The following is a 27,502-nucleotide window of genomic DNA, read 5'->3' on the forward strand; positions in this document are numbered from 1 at the left end:
CGCACATATCATTCATGTTCTGCTTCTAGTGTGCTATGATCTCCCTGTCGCCATTGTGTAGGCAGCTCCGCACTCATAACGTAGTTCACATAGCCCTGCAGTATTTACTTTCCTTTCGCATCCTTGGTTGAACTTTTCATGTTGTAGCTGCTGCGGAAAATTGGTTTGAAACCCCGTCGGTGAAGGATATTGCCTAGCCGTTCATGGACGCATTTAGTAAGTGCACTAGCGGAAACTTCTCTTCCTTGCCTTGTTCTCTTGTTTTATTTCGGTTGTCCCCGGTCGCGTTACTTGTAATACTGTTGTCATAAGCGTTGGCGCGAAATGTGTGGTGTAGCACCCTCAGTTCTTCTTTGATGTTGGTGGTATCACTCACACACTATGCACGGACAGTCAGAGAGTGCAGAATTGAATTCTTCTGAGCTGGGTCATGGTGGCTGTCCGAGTTTACGTACCGATTTGTGCGGGTTGGCTTCGGGTGCATTGTGTGTCCCAGTGTGCAGTCCGCAGTTCTATACAACTCCACGTCCAAAAATGGTAACACACCTTTGTTTTCTGGCAACGGAAATTCGAGAGGTGATAGAAATTATAAAGCAGCCTGATAGTATCAGTAGAGAGGATGACTACAAACTTCCGGCTCTCCCTGTCCAACAGGCTGCGAGCAGTCTCGGGGCAGAAGCCACACCAGACACGGGCGCGACAGCCTAAACAAACAGCTTTAAGGTGAGACCGTACTGAGCAGAACACCGCCGTCCTGTTTAGTATACAGCATCTGAAATACAACGGGCGTCACAATAAATTGCGAATTTCGTATGTGAATCGTTCGAAAAGTGACATGGATGTAATAAATAATTTCTTTTTTATGTGAGGCAGAAGGATATAATTTATATACGCGAACACTGGTGGTGTCCTCTGAAATAATAGTGATGCGTGGATCTTTTCACGGTGAGATTTAGCCAAAGAACTACAAGGCCCAAAAGAATTGCCAGGTACGAAACTTCGACTGCCTCACGTGTTTGTCGGAGAGGCTTTTCTATTAAAAATTTGTCTGATGAGACCTTATCTTGCTACACATTATATAATCCCCCAGACGTAGCAGAGCCCGAAGAGAATCAGAAAACGCTTTTGGAGTAGTATATCATAAAATTAATGATTTACTAACGCAAAATCTGTCTCAGTCCGGAACTACAGATAATATTATCCAGATGTGGGATGATTCACAGATTATTTCAGTTCCACGCAAGATGGTTTGGTCTGGCAAAACGACCTGATAAAGAAGGGATATCGTCGAAGACAATAAGCAGTAAAAAAAAATCGTAGTACTAGGTACGTGAGCGTAAATAATAGAGTACTAATCGTTCCTTTCACAAAATAAAATAAAATTCAATTTTCAGGTATTCGTATGTTATGTTTACTCCCATTTCCTTGGCAATGATTTACCAAATGTTGCTTTTTCTGGTACAATTCGTATAGTGCTCGTTTTGATGGCCATATGACTCTGGATATTCGCTTATACATACAATTAACTTTTCCTTGCCTAAAGCCATTTTTGTAAACAGACTTTCATTTGGCAAGCCAAAAGAGTTTCGATCTGAGTGACGGGCAGTGTCGCGACACTTGCTACTCCGCACTAGCAACAACGGAAGCACGCGACGCCACACAGCGTGTCGCAGTTGCCCAGTTGGTCAACTTTGCTTCCCAGTGTTGCGCGGGGCAGTTCCGCTTCTGCGTAGTGCATTCTGTCTCATACTATCGCTTAGAAACAATATCTGATGGCGCTGTGCCGCGCCACTCTGCTGAAGTGTAGTTCCGCTCAGTGCTGTCTCACCTTTAGAGGGACTGTCAAGTGTATTTCAGCGCACACCAGGGAGACATGCCAACCAGAAACCAAGCGCTGGTTTGCAGACTGTCGCGAATCACTGCAAAGCCGGCTGCCCCACTAATAGCTACTTTCCTGTCCCCTCCCTTTCGTCGTGTTTAGCTTATTATATTCTAGGGTCAGTTAAGTTTCACAAATATGACGTAATGACGCCGATCGTCTGCAATAAATAGAGGCACCTTTCCTCCACGAAAACCAGTCTTGCCCTAAGGAAGGCCGCTGTAATACGGTCGGAATGCTGGTTTTACAGTTGATAATTAAAGAATTTTACCACTGACGGAAAAAATCGCAACACCAAGGAGCTGCGTGACGTTAACGAAATGTGCATCTGAAAGATGCTGTCTATTCAAATTTCGCACGAGTCGCATAAGAGTGCCGCTAGTGGCGCCACCATGAGGTTCCGAATCAGTTTTGCTTTAAATATACGCTATAACGTTAGTTATCCTGCACCTGCACCAGCAATTTGAGCTGTCGTCAGCACCACGGTCAGACAATGCACTGTTACAAATCGGAGACTTCAGAGACAGCTCCGAATAACACGGCCTGTAACGTGCATTTCACTTACCCCAAACCACAACCATTTGCGACTTCAGTGGGGTCAAGCGATAGATCACTGGGGGGCAGGATGGACGTCTGTTGTGTTTTCTCATGAAAGCTGATTGTGCCTCGGTGGCAGTGATGGCCGTGTTTTGATTGGAAGGAGGCCAGTTGAGGGTCTGCAGCAACCTGTCTGCGTGCTAGACGCACCGAACCTACATCTGGAGTTATGGTCTGGGGTGCGATTTCGTATTACAGCAGGAGCACTCACGTGGTTATCCCACGCAACCTGATTCGACCTGTTGTGGCACCGTTCATGAACAGCATTGCGGGGGGTGTATTCCAACAGCATAACGCTCGGCCACATAATGCTGTTGTAACCAAACATGCTCTACAGCAGGGGTTCCCAACCTGGGGGTAATTACCCCCTAAGGGGTAAAATTACATATTTGAACGTGCAAAAATTATAACGGTACAACTGCGTTTTGATCGCGAAGCTAAATAATGTTTAAAGATCATTACTATTTTCACTATTTCGTAAGGCTGTAATTCTAATTAGATAAGTTACCAATAATTACAATTTATTTTAAAATACTAGCATTAACAAAGGACATAGTGTGCTAGAGGTTATACCTTGTCAAACGAATTTATGAACAACATTTTCCTCATGTAGTCCACCCACTAACCACATACTTTAGTCTTTGTACTTTGCATCACATATACAGAAGTTGTTGTTGTTCTGATCTTCAGTCCTGAGACTGGTTTGATGCAGCTCTCCATGCTACTCTATCCTGTGCAAGCTTCTTCATCTCCCAGTACCTACTGCAACCTACATCCTTCTGAATCTGCTTAGTGTATTCATCTCTTGATCTCCCTCTACGATTTTTACCCTCCACGCTGCCCTCCAATACTAAATTGGTGATCCCTTGATAACATGTTCTACCAACCGATCCCTTCTTCTGGTCAAATTGTGCCACAAATTTCTCTTATACAGAAGTACATTATTGAAATGTGTTTTCAGAGCTGTTGGTAGTTCCCAGAACAGACCAGAAATTGCCTTATTATGCACTTCGCAACAATAAAAGAACTAATTCAGAGCACAAGAGTAACTGTGTTGAGGTGTCAAAGTCAGGGGATGGCGATATTCTCATATACTGATGGCGGAAGTATCGCGTACACAAGGTATAGAATGGCAATGCATTGGCAGAGCTATCATTTGCACTCAGGTAATTCAAGTGAAAAGATGTCCGACGTGATTATGGCCGCACGACGGGAATTAATAGACTTTGAATGTGGAGTGGTAGTTAGTGCTAACTCATGGGTCATCCCATTTCGGAAATCATTAGGGAATTCAATCTTTCGAGATCTACAGTGTCAAGAGTGTGCCGAGAACCAAATTTCCGGCATTACCTCGCACCACGGACAACGCAGTGGGTGAGGGCTTTCACTTGACGATCGAGAGTAGACGCGTTAACGTAGTCACGGTTGACAGAAAAGCAATACTACGTCGTGGTCGTGCGGTAGCGTTTTCGCTTCCCACGCCCGGGTTCCCGGGTTCGATTCCCGGCGGGGTCAGGGATTTTTTCTGCCTCGTGATGGCTGGGTGTTGGGTGCTGTCCTTAGGTTAGTTCTAGGGGACTGATGACCATAGATGTTAAGTCCCATAGTGCTCTGAGCCTGTTTGAACCATGGACCCAAGTTGTCAACAAGTCATTGTGGAAGCTGGTGCTGACTCTGTAATCGTGTGGCCAGTGTTTACATGGAATGTGCTGGTTCCTCTGGTCCAACTGAACCGACCATTGACTGGAAATGGTTATGGCTGCTTAGAGACTGCAGCCATTCATGGACTTCATGTTCCCGACCAATGATGAAATATTTTTTGATGAAAATGCGCCATGTCATTGCGCCACAAATGTTCTCGACTGTTTTGAAGAACTCTCTGGATAATTCGAATGAATGGTTTGGCCACTCAGATCGCCCAACATGCATCCCGTCTAACATTTTATGGAAATTTGTGTTAAGGTCTTATGGGACCAAACTGCTGAGGCTATCGGTCCCTAAGCTTACGTACTACTTAATCTAACTTAAACTAACTTAAGCTAAGGACAACACAGACACCCACGCCCGAGGAAGGACTTGAACCTCCGACGGAGGGAGCCGCACGGAGCGAACATATATAAGACGTAGTCGAGAGGTCAGTTCGTGCACAAAATCCTGCAACGCAATTCTTTAGCAATTGGGGACGGCTATGTAAGTAGCATGCCTCAGTATTTCTGAAGCGGACTTCCAACAACTTGTTGAGTCCATAATACGTCGAGTTGCTGCACTGAGGCAAAAGAAGGACCGATATGATGTTAGGAAGTGTCCCATGACTTTGCCAACTCAGTGTATGTAAGAGTACTACACTGCAGTAGCACCTACACGTTGTTATTATTATTGGCGGCAGTGATGGTATTCGCAGCTTGAAGACTTCTAATTTCTGTCAGTCCAGAAGTAAGGAGTCCAGCAATCAAGGGATTTACAAATTACAAATCAAGTGCATAAATTGTAATTTGGTTGATTTTAAATGGGTATGTGGAGTGTGGGTGAAGCAAGAGTCTGTAAAGAGAGGAATGGTGGAGAGGAATCACGTTTTGTAACGAGTGTCTACCCTCAATGTGGATAGTTAGCTTCCTTTTACGAAAAGGAGTTGTTGGTAGCACTCACTATGCTCTGAGAATTGCTTCACTGTAGTGTAAAAAAGAGTTATTAGGAATAAGCGGTTCCAATTGTTTTATTGATCAATAGTTCATGGTTAAAATAAACAGCTACAAAATGAGAATATAATTTATATTTCACGTTTTAAAAACGGAAGTCTACTAGTTTATATCTGACTGAACTCAGGATAACGGTCTCGGAAAGGTTGGAGACTACTGATACGCAGAGGGACGACATGTTGCTTTGGCCTGCTCGATGACCAGATCTATCTCCAATCGAGAACATGTGGGACATCATCGGACGACAACTCCAGCATTAACCGTCCCCGTATTGACTGACCAAGTGCAACAGCCATAGAACTTCATCCCACAAACCGCACAACACAATGTATACACGTCTGCATGCTTTCATTCAACATTCTGGCGGTTACGTTGGTTATTCATGTACGAGCATTTCATATTTGCCTTGGCTTACCTCGCTCTTACATTATCCTACGTATGATGTCAAAATGTCAGTCGCCTAGACAAATTTATTCCCGAAATTTCGTTACTCTCCATTAACTATTTTTGTTGTTGCGATATTTTTCCCGTCAATGTATAATAAGGCGGTAGAACACCCAGAAGAATTTTAATCATCAAAGTGGCGACATTGTCACCAGACTGCGATGGGAGCGCTTAACTCTTGGAAGGGCGGGCATCATCGTAACCACCCACGTAGGTACACACTTTGAAAGGGCGGAGGTCACTGCTGCTAAGCACATATTTTTCTCAGTCTACCGCTCAAGGGCGGTAATTCTGTCAACTAACCAGCTAATTGTTGACTAAAGTTTCAATAGATGGCACGAGAATCACAGTGCAGTAGTTACGCCGCGTATTCACGACACGAGCTGATATTCAAGTATTGTTGGTGTTGTTAGTGGTAGTGTCCTGCATTTCTCTAGCTCTTCTTTATACGTCTATTTTTTGTAGTAACTGAACTTCTATAAATCTACATGTAATATTACTTTTTATTCGAACAGAATTTTCTGTACTTCACAGACGGGTTTCCGTGTGGTTAGTGGCGCGAACCACCGCCATTCTTCTTCGTCTCGTATGTCTCGCTGAAAAAAAAAAAAGGAACAAAGTAAGTAACGCAACTGAATATTACTTCATGAAGTTCGTTCTAGTGACAGCAGTGTTGATAGTGATGAAAACGAAGACAATGACTCGATATTCAGTTTCGTCGATAAGTGTAAAAAATTTTTTTGGCTCCAAAAATAGTTTCAGTGGCTGCTGCTTCATCCTCTCTATACCAAAATAATTTATCATCTCAAATCAGGGGACACAAGCCACACGTAGACGAACGTATTTGGCACAAAAGTAGTGAACAAAAGCTTGTTTACTCATTATCTATAAGATGTGCAGTTTGCATTTCAGGGAAAAACCCTGGTCCGAACTGTGTGGATACGTTGGGTGTGCAAATAACTTTTTTTGCCTCAGAGCAGGCAAGAAAGGTTTCAAGAGACATCACTAAAATTCAAAGGAAGTTATACCAATGTTGGACCACCGGCTATCTAACTTGTAGACTGATAAGGTGAAACGTAATGACCACTGCCCAGCGCGAAGTTGGATGCCACCTGCTAGAGTTGTAGGAACGTGACGCGGTAGGGAATGAATGTTAGCCAAGCACAGGGGGCTGGAGTACCATGCTAACGATGAAACGGAACACAAATGTGAAAATCCACAGATATCACTGATTTGGACATAGGACAGATTATTGTTACCCGGAGCCTGTGAACGAATATGTGGAAAATGGCGAAGCTGGTCAAATGTTCACGAGCTACAGTCGTGATGATGTACAGAAAGTGACAGGACAGTAAAACTGCCACTAGAAGCTAAATGATTGAATGTCGACGACTCTTCACAGAATGTGGGGCTCCGATGCTTGCCTACTCTGTAAAGTAGGACAGGTGGCTATGTGTGGCATCTGTGTCGAAAGAGCACAATATTGGTGCACGCACAAGAGTTGTGGTGTCCGCGGTACAGAGCACAATGTTGAACATTGAGCTCTGCGTGTTCACATGCTGACCCAACGACATCGCCAGTTACCGTTTCAGTGGGTACGGGATCATTGAGATTACACCGTGTATGAATGGAAACGTGTCGGCTCATCGGATAAATCACGTTTCTACACCAAGTCGAAGGACGTCTCCACAAACGTTTCATCCAGGCGAACAGTGGCTCCAAACGTGTATCGGGCCATGGCCGCAGGCCATTGGGAATAGTGTTAGGCTATGAGAGACATTCTCTTGCTCCGTGGTAGCCAGCGAAGAGAAGCTGACAGCTGCTGACCGCCTACATCGCTTCATGCCTGATGTCTTCCCGGACGGCTATATCATCTTTCAGCAGCATAACTGTCTACGTCTCTGAGTTAGAACCGTGCTGCTGGAGCCAGAACCGTGCTGCTGTGGTTTGAGGTGCACGATTATGAACTCACGTTGATGTCTCGGTGACCAAATTCGCTTGATGTGAACCCATTGGAAGCCATATGGACCATTATCGGGCGTCATAACCGCGTACAAAATCAGCGGCCATTTATTTACGGGAATTACATGACTGATGCTAATCACGTTCACAAATCTACCAACGACCTGTAGAATGGCTGATACGCAGAAACGGCGCTCTATTCTGTTACAAAGGTGGCACAACAAGCTATTAAGCAGGTGGTCGTAATGTTTTGGCTCGTCAGTGTATACTGTAAAAGGATGATGGTTAGCTGCGGTGACCACTTTTAATACTAACATTTTGTTATTGTTAAGGTGAAATTTTACAAATTGCTATAGAAAACATATCGCAATAGTAAAAGTAAACGGTTACAGTTGTTGTTGATGTGCTCCTCAGTCCAGAGACTGGTTTGATGCTAAACTTGTACTACTGTAGTAGGCGTGGGCTCCGTGTCTATCTTGGCCACAATAATGCGTTCACTATGCTGTTTGTAGTAGTTTATCCGCACTCCTATTCTTTTATTCATTATTAAACCTACTCCTGCATTACCCCTATTTGATTTTGTATTTATAACCCTGTATTCACCTGACCAAAAGTCTTGTTATAATTCACATATTTGAAATTTGATCCACTTGTAACAGTTTAAGGGAAGCAGTAGGTGGGAAGAGGTGAGACAGGGTTGTAGCCTGTCCCAAATCTTATTCAATTTGTATATTGGCCAAACAGTAAAGGAAACAAAAGAAAAATTCGGAGAAAGTCCATGGAGAAGAAATAAAAACTTTGAGGTTCGCCGATGGCATCGTAATTCTGTGAGAGACAGCAAAGGACTTGGAAGAGCAGTTGAACGGAATGCACAGTGTATTCAAAGGATGGTATAAGATGAACATCAACAAAAGCAAAACGAAGATAATTGAATGTAGTCGAATCAAATCGGGCGTTGCTGCGGGAATTAGATCAGGAAATGAGACACTTAAAGTAGTAAAGGAGTTTTGCTATTTAGGGAGCAAAATAACGGATGATGGTCGAAGTAAAGAGGATATAAAATGTAGACTGGCAATGGGAAAGAAAGCATTTCTGAAGAAGAGAAATTTGTTAACATCGAGTATAGATTTAAGTGTCAGGAAGTCGTTTCTGAAGGTATTTGTGTGGAGTGTAGCCATGTATGGAAGTGAAACGTAGACGATAAATAGTTTAGACAAGAATAGAATAGAAGCTTTCGAAATGTGGTGCTACAGAAGAATGCTGAAGATTAGATGGGTAGATCACGTAGCTAATGAGGAGGTATTGAATAGAATTGGGGAGAAGAGGAGTTTGTGGCTCAACTTGACTAGAAGAAGGGATCGGTTGGTAGGGATCACCAATTTAGTATTGGAGGGTAGCGTGGAGGGTAAAAATCGTAGAGGGAGACCAAGAAATGAATACACTAAGCAGATTTAGAAGGATGTAGGTTGCAGTAAGTACTGAGAGATGAAGAAACTTGCACAGGATAGAGTAGCATGGAGAGCTGCATCAAACCAGTCTTAGGACTGAAGACCACAACAGCAACAACAACAACAACAACAACAACAACATTCATGATTGTCTAGGGCAGACTTTTTTGGCGTTTACCTGCCCCTCAGAGGGTCCGCCACATTGGTAAAGCCTGTTGTCAAATCACAGGAATGATATCGCCCGGTTGATTGTGTTGTTAATTTGTTATCGACAAGCGACGGGATCTCGTACCTGTACAAGATAAAAGCGTCGAACACGAAGGGGGTGCCGGAGACGTCCTTGCCGGGGCGCCGACTACGGCTAGCGCGCATGCGCATCCTGAGCAGGTGGGCTCCGTAGGCGACCTCGAAGCGGTAGCGGTAGCAGGCGGCGGCGAGCAGGGCCGTGCTGAGCGCGGCGGCGCCGGCCAGGGAGAGGCCGAGCGCGAGCCCCGCGGCCGCGGCCGGGGGCGGCGGCCGGCACGCGCCGGCGTCCGCGGGCACCGCCGCCACCGACATGCCGGCCACGTTGCGCGGCGCGGCGCAGCGCAGCGCCTGGCCCGCCGACCCGCCGCCGGGGGCGCCGAGCACGCGCACCGCCGTGCCCACCAGCCACTGCTGCAGCCGCACCAGCGGGCAGCCCGCGCACCGCAGCGGGTTCTGCGCCAGCTCCACCTCGCTCACCGCGTCCAGACTGCGCAGCATGGCCGCGCTCAGCTCCGACACCGTGTTGTTCGACAAGTGCAGCCCCGAGACGCACCTGAAAATCGTACCGAGACTACTACTTTCTAGCCGAACCTTAGAATAGGGCCGTGCACACGTTGCATCTTTTCGCATTAAGGAGGGTGAACATTAATAAAACCGACGATCTGCAGTGACGAATTCCTGGCTGGAAATGGAACGAAAAGGGTCCTATGAACATATGTCCGGAAACGTATCGCTCTACATCTACATCTACATTTATACTCCGCAAGCCACCCAACGGTGTGTGGCGGAGGGCACTTTACGTGCCACTGTCGTTACCTCCATTTCCTGTTCCAGTCACGTATCGCTCGCGGGAAGAACGACTGCCGGAAAGCATCCGTGTGCGCTCGAATCTCTCTAATTTTACATTCGTGATCTCCTCGGGACGTAAAAGTAGGGGGAAGCAATATACACTCCTGGAAATTGAAATAAGAACACCGTGAATTCATTGTCGCAGGCAGGGGAAACTTTATTGACACATTCCTGGGGTCAGATACATCACATGATCACACTGACAGAACCACAGGCACATAGACACAGGCAACACAGCATGCACAATGTCGGCACTAGGACAGTGTATATCCACCTTTCGCAGCAATGCAGGCTGCTATTCTCCCATGGAGACGATCGTAGAGATGCTGGATGTAGTCCTGTGGAACGGCTTGCCATGCCATTTCCACCTGGCGCCTCAGTTGGACCAGCGTTCGTGCTGGACGTGCAGACCGCGTGAGACGACGCTTCATCCAGTCCCAAACATGCTCAATGGGGGACAGATCCGGAGATCTTGCTGGCCAGGGTAGTTGACTTACACCTTCTAGAGCACGTTGGGTGGCACGGGATACATGCGGAAATGCATTGTCCTGTTGGAACAGCAAGTTTCCTTGCCGGTCTAGGAATGGTAGAACGATGGGTTCGATGAAGGTTTGGATGTACCGTGCACTATTCAGTGTCCCCTCGACGATCACCAGAGGTGTACGGCCAGTGTAGGAGATCGCTCCCCACACCATGATGCCGGATGTTGGCCCTGTGTGCCTCGGTCGTATGCAGTCCTGATTGTGGCGCTCACCTGCACGGCGCCAAACACGCATACGACCATCATTGGCACCAAGGCAGAAGCGACTCTCATCGCTGAAGACAACACGTCTCCATTCGTCCCTCTATTCACGCCTGTCTCGACACCACTGGAGGCGGGCTGCACGATGTTGGGGCGTGAGCGGAAGACGGCCTAACGGTGTGCGGGACCGTAGCCCAGCTTAATGGAGAAGGTTGCGAATGGTCCTCGCCGATACCCCAGGAGCAACAGTGTCCCTAATTTGCTGGGAAGTTGCGGTGCGGTCCCCTACGGCACTGCGTAGGATCCTACGGTCTTGGCGTGCATCCGTGCGTCGCTGCGGTCCGGTCCCAGGTCGACGGGGACGTGCACCTTCCGCCGACCACTGGCGACAACATCGATGTACTGTGGAGACCTCACGCCCCACGTGTTGAGCAATTCGGCGGTACGTCCACCCGGCCTCCCGCATGCCCACTATACGCCCTCGCTCAAAGTCCGTCAACTGCACATACGGTTCACGTCCACGCTGTCGCGGCATGCTACCAGTGTTAAAGACTGCGATGGAGCTCCGTATGCCACGGCAAACTGGCTGACACTGACTGCGGCGGTGCACAAATGCTGCGCAGCTAGCGCCATTCGACGGCCAACACCGCGGTTCCTGGTGTGTCCGCTGTGCCGTGCGTGTGATCATTGCTTGTACAGCCCTCTCGCAGTGTCCGGAGCAAGTATGGTGCGTCTGACACACCGGTGTCAATGTGTTCTTTTTTCCATTTCCAGGAGTGTATTCGACACCTCATCCAGAAACGCACCCTCTCAAAACCTGGACAGCAAGCTACACCGCCATGTAGAGCGCCTCTCTTGCAGAGTCTGCCACTTGAGTTTGCTAAACATCTCCGTAACGCTATCACGCGTACTAAATAACCCTGTGACGAAAGGCGCCGCACTTCTTTGGATCTTCTCTATCTCCTTTGTCAACCCGACCTGGTACGGATCCCACACTGGTGAGCAATACTCAAGTATACGTCGAACGAGTGTTTTGTAAGCCACCTCCTTTGTTAATGGACTACATTTTCTAAGGACTCTCCCAATGAATCTCAACCTCGTACCCGCCTTACCAACAATTAATTGTATACGATCATTCCACTTCAAATCGTTCCGCACGCATACTCCCAGATATTTTACAGAAGTAACTGCTACCAGTGTTTGTTCCGCTATCACATAATCATACAATAAAGGATCCTTCTTTCTATGTATTCGCAATACATTACATTTGTCTATGTTAAGGGTAAGTTGCCACTCCCTGCACCAAGTGCCTATCCGCTGCAGATCTTCCTGCATTTCCCTGCAATTGTCTAATACTGCAACTTCTCTGTCTACTACAGCATCATCCGCGAAAAGCCGCATGCAACTTCCGACACTACCTACTACGTCATTTATATATATTGTGAAAAACAATGGTTCCGTAACACTCCCTTGTGGCACACCAGATCTTACTTTAACGTCTGTAGACGTCCCTACATTGAGAACAACATGCTGTGTTCTGTTTGCTAAAAACTCTTCAATCCAGCCACACAGCTGGTCTGATATTCCGTAGGCTCTTACTTTATTTATCAGGCGACAGTGCGGAACTGTATCTAACGCCTTCCGGAAGTCAAGGAAATGGCATCTACCTGGCAGCCTGTATCTAATATTTTCTGGGTCTCATGAACAAATAAAGTGAGTTGGGTCTCACACGACGCTGTCTCCGGAATCAGTGTTGATTCCTACAGAGTAGATTCTGGGTTTCCAGAAACGACATTAACAGATCGACGTCAGAGATATAGGCCTATAGTTTTGCGCGAATCTGCTCGACGACCCTTCTTGAAGACTGGGACTACCTGTGCTCTTTTCCAATCATTTGGAACCTTCCGTTTCTCTAGAGAATTGCGGTACAGGGCTGTTAGAAGGGGGCAAGTTCTTTCGCGTACTCTGTGTAGAATCGAATTCGAATACCGTCAGGTCCGGTGGACTTTCCTGTGTTGACTGATTTCATTTGCTTTTCTGTTCCTTGGACACTTATTTCAATGTCAGCCATTTTTTCGTTTGTCCAAAGATTTAGAGAAGGAACTGCAGTGCGGTCTTCCTCTGTGAAACAGCTTTGGCAAAAGGTATTTAGTATTTCAGCTTTACGCGTGTCATCCTCTGTTTCAATACCATCATCATCCCAGAGTGTGTGCATATGCTGTTTCGATCCACTTACTGATTTAACGTAAAACCAGAACTTCCTAGGATTTTCTGTCAAGTCGGTACATAGAATTTTACTTTCGAATTGGCTCAAATGGTTGAAATGGCTCTGAGCACTATGGGACTTAACTTCTATCGTCATCAGTCCCTTAGAACCTAGAACTACTTAAACCTAACTAACCTAAGGACAACACACAATACCCAACCATCACGAGGCAGAGAAAATCCCTGACCCCGCCAGGAATCGAACCCGGGAACCCGGGCATGGGAAGCGAGAACGCTACCGCACGACCACGAGAAGCCGGCACTTTCGAATTCACTAAACGCTTCACACATAGCCCTCCTTACGCTAACTTTGCTTGTCTGAGAGATTTTGGCTGCGTTCAAACTGCAGTGAAGCTCTATTTGCTTTCGCAGTAGTTTCCTAACTTAGTTGTTGAACCACGGTGGGTTTTTCCCGTCCCTCACAGTTTTACTCGGCACGTACGTGTCTAAAACGCATTTTACAATTGCCTTCAACTTTTTCCATAAAGACTCAACATTGTCAGTGTCGGAACAGAAATTTTCGTTTTGATCTGTTAGGTAGTCTGACATCTGACTCCTATTACTCTTGCTAAAGAGATAAACTTTCCTCCCTTTTTTTATATTCCTATTTACTTCCATAATCAGGGATGCTGCAACGGCCTTGTGATCACTGATTCCCTGTTCTGCGCTTACAGAGTCGAAAAGTTCGTGTCTTTTTGTTATTAGTAGGGCCAAGATGTTATCTCCACGAATCGGTTCTCAGTTTAATTGCTCGAAGTAATTTTCGGATAGTGCACTCAGTATAATGTCACTCGATACTCTGTCCCTACCACCCGTCCTAAACATCTGAGTGTCCCAGTCTATATCTAGTACATTGAAATCTCCACCTAAGACTATAACATCCTGAGAAAATTTATGTGAAATGTATTCCAGATTTTCTCTCAGTTGTTCTGCCACTAATGCTGCTGATTCGTGAAGTCGGTAAAAGGAGCCAATTATTAACCTAGCTCGGATGTTGAGTATAACCTCCACACATAATAATTCACAGGAACTATCCACTTCTACTTCACTACAGAATAAACTACTACTAACAGCGACAAACGCGCCACCACCGGTTGCATGCAATCTATCCTTTCTAAACACCGTCTGTGCCTTTGTAAAAATTTCGGCAGAATTTATCTCTGGCTTCAGCCAGGTTTCCGTACCTATAACGATTTCAGCTTCAGTGCTTTCTATTAGCGCTTGAAGTTCCGGTACTTTACCAACGCAGCTTCGACAGTTTACAATTACAATACCGATTGCCGCTTGGTCCCCGCACGTTCTGACTTTGCCCCGCACCCTTTGAGGCTGTTGCTGACGAATGGTAGGTCCTGTGACAACATTTCGTGGATTCCTCAAGTGTTGCGGGCCGTGCCGTGTTACTGACATAGTGTACTGTAAGCAACAGAATGGTCCGGTATTCGTGTCGGGAGCAAGACGAGATGCTCTCTGTGTACAGCCCAGCAGGTGGAAACGGACGAGAGGCAGCACGGCTATACCAAAACAAGTCCCTTCACAGGCACCAACTAACCATATCACGCAACATTTCAAGCGCTGTTTGGACGTTTGTGTGATCATGGGTCCTCTCAGACAGACGAACAGACAGGGATGTGGCAGACTGTGCGTACACCGTATTTGCAGGACTGGATTCTCCACGTTATTGACATTAACCCTAGTACAATTTCCATGGAAGTTACCCACCAACATGGTGTAAGCCAAAGTACGCTTATGTGTATCCTTCATGACAACTGCTTCTATCCCTATCACATACAGTGAGTGCATGGATTATCAGCAACAGATTTCCCTCTACAGGAAACATTTTCTCGATGGTTTTTAGCCGGCCGCGGTGGTCTCGCGGTTCTAGGCGCGCAGTCCGGAACCGTGCGACTGCTACGGTCGCAGGTTCGAATCCTGCCTCGGGCATGGATGTGTGTGATGTCCTTGGGTTAGGTAGGTTTAAGTAGTTCTAAGTTCTAAGGGACTGATGACCACAGCAGTTGAGTCCCATAGTGCTCAGAGCCATTTGAACCATTTTTGATGGTTTTTACACCAGACCATCACAATTATGGGACTTGTGTCATCAGTCTTCTTTATCGACAAAGCAAGCTTTACCAGAAGCGACATCATCAACTGCATAATCGTCATCTATGGGCTGCAGAATAACTTCAGGAACTGTTTGACACATCTCATCAGCATCAGTTCAGCATCAGTGTGTTTACAGAGATTTTTGGTGATCACACAACTGGACCATGGACCATTTACGATTCCACAGCACCATGATGGAGGAACTTATCTGAACTTTCTGGAGAGTACTCTGCCAGGACTGCTTCGGAATGTGCCTTTGGCAATATGAAAAGTTATTTGGTTTCTGCATGATGGGCCAGGACCCTACTTCCACATTACAGTTCACTAACACCTCAACAGCATCTTACCCAGCCAGATTAGATGTGAATGCCCTGTAGTATGGCCTGCTAGATCCACAGACTTAAATCCCCAGGATTTGTACCTCGGAGGCATCTAAAAAGCGTTGCGTATGCTGAACCAGTTCCTGATGTTCAGACCCTTCAACAGCGTGTTCACAACGCCTCTGACATTATTCAGAGAGAGGCCAGAATGTGCGAAATAGTGCGGAAATCCATGATGCGAAGTCTGAATGAGAGCAGTGAATCCCATGAGGGCCACTATGAAGATCTGTTTTGACATGGACGCGATGTAACTCTGTATTGTGTTCTGGGACGATCTGCTGTCATTGCATACACACCGTCTATTTCCGGATACTTGTTCAAAGACCTTTTTTCGTCCATTTTCAGACGTGAATCCCACCCTGCATTTTGTCGATTTTATTAATGTTCGCCCTGCTGAGCAGGTGTTCGCAATACGTCTACGTGTCAAGTTCTAAGCAGCCATTAAGCTTGAAACGAGTCTGCTTTTTGCCTTGTTTCATTAACACACTAAGGTGACGCTAATCTGTCAACTCCCAAGAAGCAAGCATCTTTTTGTGAACATGATCTGGGGTGACAAGAATACTTCACTTATCTTGTTGGACTAGCCAGGTATCCAGACGACTGACATGCCTTACGTGACACTCTTTGGATACATTAGGCCGATCAGACACTTTGCTGTAAGAATAGGATTTACAACAGTCAAAATTCAGCATGTTTACACTCGTACTTCTGTCTGGTTAGTCGCACTGTCATCATCTGCCTGTCGCTGTGCTGCCTAAACCCATGTTGCTGTCACTGCCAGTCAGATCTCTACATACTTCTGGGTTTAGGGAATGCAGTGCAATTTCAATCTGTTGCACTAAGCTGAGATGAGCTCAGTTACGTGCGAAAAATCATTTCAATAATTGCCCTCACCCAAGTGGCAGCAATTCAGTTCGACTCTTATAAAGTAGTATTTTGAATAATTTCTGTTAGTTAGCTACTTTTGTTCTTGTTTGAATATCGGTTTTGATTAACAACCCTCTCTGTACACCTGTTTGTCTTGCAGAAAACATACTTTTTCTAACAGAACACATTTATAACAATTGCTTTTTCAAGGCGTCCTTTGTTTTCCCTCCACCGTATGTTTAAATAATGTCATGTACTGTAGGTGGCGATGATATACTCCATATTCTCTGTTTAATCATACCAGTCTCTGCAAATATTTTGTGCATTCAGCAACATTGCTGGCATTGTCTTTATATTATGTGATTTTCAGCAGTGACAAGTAAGGCAAGTAGTGTCCAGTAGGCATTTCATATGATTCTGCATTGCTGCCACATTTCCTCCTCTCCCGTTCCTCCATTCTTCCTTCCCCCTCACTCCTTCCCCCCTCTAAGCCACCTACTTCTCTAGGCGAACTGGGTGGCTTAAAGATGGCAGGAAGATCAGAGTGCTATTGTCCTCTTGGATGGAGAAACGAGCTCAGCCGAAATGGTTCCCACTTCTCTTGAGGCCTCCTTTCGGTTCACTCTCTGCTTCCCCCTTCTTTAGGCCAATTAGGTGGGCCTCGTCACTGGTCGTCTGTATACCACTGTGAAAGGATCAAGCGCCAGCAGTATCAGAAAGCAGGCAGGGGAGGAAAACTAACATGGAAGTTAGTTAGCTACTTTCACGGCCATTTGTTGACTAACTGCCTGTTAGCTTCTCACTTGGGTTCTTCAGCCAATATTTGTCTGAGGATTTTTTTGACGTTTCGTCAGCACTAGTGGCTGGCGTTGTCGAAGCTGCAGGTGGGCTGTAGCCAAGCTCTTGGCCACTGATTATATGTATATTCCGCGCCAACTTCCAGGAACTTTTCCATGCTCATTACCTCTGTTGTTCTCCCCTTCTTACCTGCAAAGATCGGTCACTGCAGCACTGGAATCGAGGATCCATTCACCTTGAGGCTTTCTTCTTTCTTGTGGAAGCTATTATCATGTTTCTGTATTTGTATAGCTTCCCTGAACAAGTATGTGACAGATCTTGTCTACAGCAAGAACTTCGATACCGGCAAATTTTATTATGCCAGGTGCAGACTTTCTGTCATACATTCCAAGAGTGACAGACTGAATTGGCCGTATATTTTGCAGACATGGTGTAAAGACCAAGAAGATCAAATAGTATCTCAGATCGGCAAAGTGCCAAGGGGACCAACTTGGAATATCTGGAATATGCTGCATATCATGTACATTTGGATAAGTCTATGTTGGAATTACTGGACAGTCAGTCAACACCAGGATCATCGAACATAAATGGCACTGAAGGTTTAGGCAGGTGAAACAGTCAGCCATGGCAAACATGTATTGTGTGAGACTGACCACATAGTACTTGTAAAATTTGCCAACATGGAAGTTCTTGCTGTAGAGAAGGACTGTCACACTCACTTGTTCAGGGGAACTATGGAAATACAAAAACTTGTCAAGAGCTTCAACAGGAGGGAAGGAAGCCTCAAGTTGAATGTATCTTGGATTCCCGTGGTGCAGCAAATCACTGTTGTTTGTAGCAACGCGAGATCCATGGCAAAGCCCTTCAACACTGGTGCGCCAGGAACTTATAATCTTTGCTGTGAGCTCAAATCCACCACCAGCAATAGAGGGTGAAGCTTTGACAATGCCAGACTCACTCTGGCAAAACGCCCGAAAAATCATTAGAAGAACTTCAGCCGAAGAGCTGAGACAGAAGCCATTAGGCCATTTGTCATGTAAATACTAACCACTCCTCTCATTATTCATTGGTCATTGTGTATATGTAATTTCACAAATACTTGTGGTTTTCTTCCTTTCCACAGTGTAACAGCCCCCTGACGCAGCAGTAGCTGATTTGTTAGAGGAGGAACAAAACTTCTCAAGGTCTATTGTGTACACTGCCATCATTCATCAGTCCGAAACACACTATAGTGGCTGCACATCTTTTTTAAGAGAAACATTTGTAAAATTTATCCTGTTTTCAACCCTCACTATAGGAGGAGGTCCATCAATTTCACAGCCCACATTCAAATCATAAGGTTTATAATAAGATTCATATTTACAAATAAGTACATCATTCTGAAACACTTGAAGTAGCCAGTGTATTTTAAAAAATATATTATTTTAGCCCTGATACCAGCTACTGCAGGAGATATAGAATGGCATCAACAGTGTAACATACATCACATTCAGTGAAAGCAGGAATATCTAACCACCTGAGTAAAGCTTTATACTGTGTTTATATCTGATGATGTTTCTGTGGAAAACCAGGATCAAATATGGAAATATTTCTATTTTGGTATCATGTGAGGGTTGATGTCAGATATATTGTAGGACTCTGAAACGATTGGTACGGGATAATTCCAATCTTATTATAGCTTTCACACTGGCAATATGAATTTGAAATACTTTTATCAAGCGCATACAGAAACTGACATTATATTTACAACTCTGTGAAGAGATTCTTGGAATTGCAAGAAACAGGTTTCTGATAAAACAAGAGAATTAAATGACAGAGTGTATAGAAGAAACTTCCATGATTTTATTTTAAACTACTATATACACTAAACAATGAAGTAAGCACATCAGTGACCATTACACCACAAACAGATCATATCCATGTCAGGCATTCAGTCTGAGAGGTGAGGGATACATAGATAGAATATTGATACAAATGTGGATGCAAAAGTTGAAACAGTATGCGTAGTATTAACTATCATGATTGTAAAATTGGAAAAGGTATTTAAAATATCAAGGCAAACTTGACTAGACTGGTTGACATGGTGTTTGTGATAACTAATCAGCAAATTGATACACAGAAGACTGGGCAGCAACTTATCTCAAAATTCATGGACATGGGGAAGACAGTCAGTATGTTAGCTGCAAGGACTGTGTTAACTGGAAAACCGTTAGCAGATACAGAAAAACATATTAATGCTATTAGACCCATTTTGAAGTTAATCGAAATTGAAAAACTTCTGAATGTTAAGAATTAAAAAAGACTGAATGAAAGAATAAATTGACAGGAACATCAGTAGTTAAAATAATTTTAAATTACGATTGCTAAAGTTAGGGTATTTGGAATGTGATCAATCTCTCAGAGAAATGTTTAAACCAGCTGCTAAATCTCTTGATCCACTCTCGAAATGAAAGAAGAAGAAGAAGAAGAAGAAAATGCCATTGCCGAAATCATTAATCGTCACAGCAATGCTAAGACAGATCAAATACATAGAGTCAGCAGTCTGGTAACACAAACAATAAATTTAACTGAGCACATAAGGCAGGTTGTTGGTAGACAATTTGGAAGAACACCTGGCTTACTGAATCTAATATTCCTAAGAGCTTGAAGACTTGAGAATTATTTACTGAAATAGCTACAAATGTATGGTAAAATATTACTGTTGACATCTGTGCATAAGAACACCAGTAGAGGGCCAAAATGTCCAATAGTGTGAAATACAAAACCATTGCTAATCCGATACCAGATAATACACGTAACAGCACCGAAGGTATATACTTTAAACATAAAAAGATTATCAATCGATCCCTACGGTATATATACTATGAAAACCCCAGCGAAAAAACAGAACAGGTACGACTGCTCACAACATCAGCTGGGAATACAGTACACATGAATGAAATCAAATCAACCATTTCTGAGTTAAGAGAATGACACATCATTGAATAATTACAGAAATAGTAGTATGAGAACTCCAAAACCTGGCATGCAAAACATTCCCACAAACACATGTTACAATATTAGGATTGCACATCTTCTGGCAAGCACATATTGTAGATATGAAGCAATATTCAAACAGAAATAAAAGTTTCAAATATATATTAACAGTTATTGATACATATTCGGAATTTGCCTGGGTGTTACTGATAAACAAAGTGGGGAAGCAACTTGCACATATGTTCGAACAGTTGCTGCAAACGGGAACATATTGTTGCCCAGACAACCTTCATCCCAATCATGGAGGTGAGTTCTGTAATAGGTACTTGAAGACGGTAATGGAATGGAATGGATTACACAATTACTTGACATTCTCGCGCATGAAAGCGATATCGTGGAATGTTTAAACAGAATGATAAAACACCAAGTGTGGACGCATTGTACACTTTGAGGATCATACACGTGGCTAGATATTCTCCCACATATAATTTGACTGTATAAATGAAGTACACGCCATGCAATAAAAATGAACCAATTCAGTCATTATTATGAGCTTCTAAATACGCTATAAAATCGATAAAAATACTGGATACACATAAGCAGAAATTTAGTATAGATGATATAACATGTATTCCAAAGTAAAAGATAGAATTCTAGGAATCGTACCTACCGAACTAGTTGCTGATGTATTTACAGTGCAGCAAAAAACTCCTAGAACTTAAATCTTAAAGGACATTGAAGGTGAAGAAGTTGCTGGGAGCTATCACACAGAAGAAATTCAGAGAAGCTCTGAACCCGATGTGTCTCTCATAGATAATGTCATAAAACGTCGAGGGAACAAGACATTAATTAAAGTCCGTGGCTTCCTTGCTTTGAACAACAGTTGGGTGGATGCAAGTGATGTGACGTACAACACTGTGCACAAACTTCGTACCTTGCTGTAGCTCAGCATGAGTGGCAGGAGTCGCATCAGCAGAGGCAGTGGCAGTATTCTCAATAAGCTACCAGTGGAACTGCACATTCCTACATATAACTATTGTGGGTAGAGCAAGGCTTCAAAAACATCTGACACATCTTCATTTCTTTTCTTGTCAACAGTCTTCTCACGCGTTAGATGCACCCCACAACGAATTCTTCTTCTGTGTCAACCTCTTCATTTGAGAGCAGCACTTGCACCCTACGACCTCAATTATTTGCTGGATGTATTCCAATCTCTATCTTTCTCTACAGTTTGTACCCTCTACAGCTCCCTCTAGTACTGTCAGTATCAGGAATCCGGTAAAATCTCAAATCTTCGACATCGCTGGGGACGCAAGAAGATCCTGCAAGAACGGGACCAACGACGACTGAAGCGAATCGTTCAACGTGACAGAAGTGAAACCCTTCCGCAAATTGCTGCAGATTTTTATGCTGGACCAGTAAAAAGTGTCAGCATTCAACGAAACACCATCGACATGTGCTTTCGGAGCCGAAGGCCCACTCGTGTAACTTTGAGACTGCACAACCCAAAGCTTTACGCCTCGCCTGGGCCGATCAACACTGACACTGGAGTGTTGATGGCTGGAAATATGTTGCCTGGTCTGACGAGTCTCGTTTCAAATTGTACCGAGCAAATGGACGTTTACGGTTATGGAGACAACCTCAGGAATCCAAGGACCCGCATGTCAGCAGGGGACTGATCAAGTTCGTGGAGGCTCTGTAATGGTGTGGAGTGTGTGTTGGTGGAGTGGCATGGGACCTCTGATACGTCTAGATACGATTCTGACAGGTGACATGTACGTAAGCATTCTGTCTGATTACCTGCATACATTCGTGCCCATTGTGCATTCCGACGGACTTTGGCAATTCCACCAGGACAATGCGACATCCCACGTGTCCAGACTTGCTACAGAGGGGCTCCAGCAACGCTCTTTGAGTTTAAACGCTTCCGCTGGCCACCAAACTGCCCCGAAATGAACACTATTGAGCACATCTGGGAAGCCTTGGAAACGCGCTCGTACTCTTACGGATTTGTGGACAGCCCTGCAGGATTCATGGTGTCAGTTCCCTCCAGCACTACTTCAGACATTAGTCGAGACCATGTCACGTCGTGTTGTGGCACTTCTGGGTGCTCGCGGGAGCACTACACGGTATTAGGCAGGTGAACCAGTTTCTTTGGCTCTTCAGTTTATATGTGTGTCTGGTGGTTGCTCTGTCGGGTATGTTCAACACAACAGACACTGCACTGTCGTTTAATACAGCGGCCATAAATATAAAATTCTAAAGGAGAGATCAGCCCCAGATAAAATTGGGCATCAACGGACTAGGACTCGTACCCGGACCTACCGCTTAACGCGAACAATTGCTTTAACCGCCTCTGACATCCGCACATGTTTTCGGTCCGACACAAATGGTCATCTCGGCATATGGTAGTAGCATCCATCGTCCATTCACCTACTTGCTCGCACCGAGTCCTGTGTTCCCGCAAGAGGATAACTTCAGTGCGGATCACAACTGGGTTCGTGCCACTTGCGAGAATATAGGACATGTTGCTAGCAAGTAGGTAAACGGATTGTGGACAGTACTAGCGTATCGCAAATCGAGAACTGGCGTCAGACGGGAAGCGTGCCCAGATGGTTGACGCGGTATAGGCCTGATCACGGCTGGAGTCGGTCTCTTCTTCTAAATGTGATATCCAAGGCCACTGTATAAAACAATGTGGTGTCTGTTATCTCGGACACTTCTAACAGGATACCACAGAAATTATATATATGTATATATGATGTGCGTGAAATGAATTTTGAAAATGATAGAGCCGGTAGAGTGGGTCATCAGCATATTTCATATAGAGCAACCCATGTTCACATGTTGTCCGAGCTGCCATGGTAGCAGGTCTGCAAGGCAATGTTTTCGATGTATTTGTGGCATCAAGGTAAATGAGAAATCAGGGTGAAGTTTTATAATCTTTATTTGGAAATATTACGGAAGTGCTCAAAATTACGTCCTCCTGCTTGAATGCACGCCGTGCAACGCCGCTGGGGTGACTGTTGCACTCTTTCAAACACTTCTGGCAAAGTGGAATTTGAATCTTAAGCCGCCATAACGCGCGTTATCGGCTTTTCATCATCCTCAGTGGGTGTTCCATTGACAACAGATTTCAGAACAAAAAATCAATGGGCGTCAAGTCGGGAGAATGTACAGGCCATGCCACCGCGCCCTATGCAGTTCTCAACAAAATTGTCACACAAACGCATTTGCACTGCATGCGCGAAGTGCGCAGGTGCACATTCGCTGTCGCATGTTGAGAAGAACATGTTCCAACAACTCTGGCAGAGTTTCTCGTAAAAAGATAATTAGTTTGCGTTCAGTCGCCAAGGGAACACGTATGGACCGACCAGACTATCGCTTACCCAGCCGGCAGAAATGTTGACAGCAAGGCGATCTTGGTGCGGATTTTCCCGTGCCCACATGTGTTGATTGCGGCTGTTAAACAAACCCTCTCGTGTAAAGGATGTCTCATCCGTAAAAGTACACGGTTCGTGAAGTCCGGCTGAATCGCACTCCTTTGCAAAACCCACTGGCAGAATTCAGTTCGACGTGGAAAAACGTCTGGGTTAAGATCGTGAACCTTCTGAAGACTCCTCCTCTTGAAGTCCTGATGTACGCACTGTGCATTGACGAGCTCGTTCGTCGGACCTTCACGCCTGTAACGCCAAAAGAATACACCCGTTCCGAAGTACGCCTTAAAAGCTCATGCGCCATTACGAGAGTATGACAGTGAAGAAAATGTACCTCAAGTGAATCTGTCTGTCGTAGGGACCTGAGAAGGACAGTACATGTGCGTGGATCTGGCACTCGATGATTCGGTAACCTCCGAAAGTACAAACGTCGCTCAGCGTGAGCATTTCCATCCGCCGCCCCGTAAGCACAGGTCTGTCCTCTCACGACTCCTTCGTTTCCTGGCCGTTCACCACAGTAACGAACGAAAGACTGACCTCATTTGATAGCAAACTGATGCAGGGCGAACCAGACCCCGCAGAGTGCACAGGTACTACCCTCAGTGCAACAACTAGAAAACAGGCATTTGTACAGCCAAAAGCAACACGATCACGTTGCAGTAAGAAAACCTGTAGTGTTGTCCCGCCTGGGATACCCACAGCTATGTCGACTTCAGCGCTTGCAAATAAAGATCATAAACCTTGAACCCAACCTCTCTATTACCTTGATGTCACAAACGCGTTGGCCTGCAGACCTGCTACTATGACGGATCGGATGGATGTGGTGCGTGTCCTCTTGATGGCGCTCGACGATGGTCAACGACGCCTAGCGCCGTACGTAAAGGGATACGGACATGCTTTGTGAAATGTGCTTATTATGACCCACTATACCAGCCCTCTCATTTTCTAGAGAGAGAAAGAGAGAGATACAGAGAGAGAGAGGGGGGGAGGGTCCAAAAAAATGTATCCACTGAGTCCATAACTTGCAAACTAACTGACGGAGTTGTCTCATTTTTGGCGAACGTGGAGCTTAAAGTCCAACTTAAAGATATCACTGTAGGTGTTCGAAATGGTCACCATTAACATCCACACACAAACGATACCGCCGAATTGCAGCACGAACTACTGACTGCAACGTGTTCAGTTCGATATTTGCACACGAATGTACGATGGATTCTCGAAGTTCATCGAATGTGCGTGGCTTTTGTCGATAAACGAAGTCCTTTAGTGTTCCCCACAGGCAAAAATCCAGAGGAGTTAGGTCTGGGGAACGTGGTGGATACTCCACAGCACCTCTACGGCCTATCCATCTTCCTGGTAGATTTTCGTCGAGATACGCCCTAACGCGATTCTGGTAGTGGGCTGGGGCACCATCTTGTTGAAAGTAAACTCTTCCGTCTCCATACAAGTCTCGGATGGCAGGTAAAATGGATGTCTAAAGCTTCTGAAGGTACACCTCACCGGGAACTGTGCCGTCAAAGAAGAATGGCCCAATCAAGCCCCGGTGAGACAACCCACACCACACATTTACTCCTGGCAAATTCACGACTTTGTCTACATGGACGTTCGGATTTTCGGCGGCCCAGTGGATGCAATTGTGGCGATTTACAGTACCATTGCTTTTGAACTGTGCCTCATCAGACTTCACAATCATCTCTGCAAACTCTTCATCGTTGCGCACCGTGTTAGTAAATTACTCGCAGTACTCCATTCTACGATCTGGGTCGTCCTCGTTAATTGCGTGTAGCAGTCGTGGGATGCAGCACTTCCACTTTGCTGTCTTCAAAATTCGCCGAACAATTGAGCGACTCACTCCAGTTTCACGGGCACACTGTCTCACAGACTTCTGTGGTGAGCGAGTGAATTGTTGTAATACACGACTTGTTACTGTTACAAGTTGTCTAGATCGTTGTTTGTGTGCATCTTTAACACAGTCTTCGGCTTCAAATTTGTATCGAATGCGACGAATCGTTAAACGTGTCCGTGGCTCTGTTTGATACTCATTTCACCGTTGCCGTTGAACCTCATAAATGTTTTCGTACTTAAAATACCACTTCAAAACTGACTTCCTTAAGCCTTTCACCAGCCATGTTTACTCGAGTAACTAGGTACAACGAAGAACAAAACACTGACTACCTGGCGACTGTCGTGTGACAAAACAAAACAACGCAATACAACGCTTGTGTGGCGATTGTCGGAACTACAAACTATTGCACTACAAAAGATGAGACAACTCCGTCAATTTGTTTGCCATTTATGGGCAGTGGATACATTATTTGTACCCCTCTTATCAGAAATAAATGTAGAAAAAAAGAGAGGGCTGGTATAGTGGGTCATAATACGCATGTTTCACATTATATATATGAAGACTGGCTGCGAGCGAGTAGGTGAGTGGTCAGTGGGTCAGTGGAAGCTACTAGTGCATGAAACGTTAAGAAGTGAGGTCAGGTGAGAAGAGTGTCCAGATGGCTAAGGCGGTTAAGGCAACCGCTCACCTTAAGTGGAAGACCTAGATTGGAGTCCCGGTCCATCACAAATTTTGAGCTTTCGCCATCGATTATATCGATGCCCGACTGCGGCTGAAGTACTTCAATCCTTCCAAATTTGGTATTTAGGCTGCTGTGTCAAACACCTCTGTGGTGTCCGTTCTGTCAGACGGGACATTTCCAACAGAAGAGATACCCTTCGTCAAGGTCACTTCTGTCAGTGGATTTCCCTATTTGTGATCCGTATCGTCGCTGAAAGGACTCCCCATTCATTTCTGCTTCACTTATTTACCTTACCGCATCATCTACCCGCAACGACATAGGGCGGCACTCTGTCCCGTGGTGGGCAGTGGTCATAATGTTTTGGCTCATCTGCATACGTACACTCCTGGAAATTGAAATAAGAACACCGTGAATTCATTGTCCCAGGAAGGGGAAACTTTATTGATACATTCCTGGGGTCAGATACATCACATGATCACACTGACAGAACCACAGGCACATAGACACAGGCAACAGAGCATGCACAATGTCGGCACTAGTACAGTGTATATCCACCTTTCGCAGCAATGCAGGCTGCTATTCTCCCATGGAGACGATCGTAGAGATGCTGGATGTAGTCCTGTGGAACGGCTTGCCATGCCATTTCCACCTGGCGCTTCAGTTGGACCAGCGTTCGTGCTGGACGTGCAGACCGAGTGAGTCGACGCTTCATCCAGTCCCAAACATGCTCAATGGGGGACAGATCCGGAGATCTTGCTGGCCAGGGTAGTTGACTTACACCTTCTAGAGCACGTTGGGTGGCACGGGATACATGCGGACGTGCATTGTCCTGTTGGAACAGCAAGTTCCCTTGCCGGTCTAGGAATGGTAGAACGATGGGTTCGATGACGGTTTGGATGTACCGTGCACTATTCAGTGTCCCATCGACGATCACCAGAGGTGTACGGCCAGTGTAGGAGATCGCTCCCCACACCATGATGCCGGGTGTTGGCCCTGTGTGCCTCGGTCCTATGCAGTCCTGATTGTGGCGCTCACCTGCACGGCGCCAATCACGCATACGACCATCATTGGCACCAAGGCAGAAGCGACTCTCATCGCTGAAGACGACACGTCTCCATTCTCCCTCCATTCACGCCTGTCGCCACACAACTGGAGGCGGGCTGCACGATGTTGGGGCGTGAGCGAAAGACGCCGATACCCCAGAGGCAACAGTGTCCCTAATTTGCTGGGAAGTGGCGGTGCAGTCCCCTACGGCAGTGCGTAGGATCCTACGGTCTTGGCGTGC

General features: G+C 45.5%; 1 protein-coding gene across 1 annotated transcript in view; it reads right to left on the reverse strand.

Annotated features, from left to right (window-relative positions):
- Positions 1–27,502, reverse strand: part of LOC126335828 (toll-like receptor 2) — a 108,565-nt gene that overhangs the window by 19,493 nt on the left and 61,570 nt on the right. Inside the window, exon 5 of the mRNA XM_049999294.1 lies at positions 9,319–9,825. Within this exon, the coding sequence (XP_049855251.1) occupies positions 9,319–9,825 (507 nt within the window). The remainder of the gene's footprint in view (positions 1–9,318; positions 9,826–27,502) is intronic.

The sequence above is a fragment of the Schistocerca gregaria genome, chromosome 2, assembly GCF_023897955.1.
Source record: "Schistocerca gregaria isolate iqSchGreg1 chromosome 2, iqSchGreg1.2, whole genome shotgun sequence".
NCBI lineage: Eukaryota > Metazoa > Arthropoda > Insecta > Orthoptera > Acrididae > Schistocerca > Schistocerca gregaria.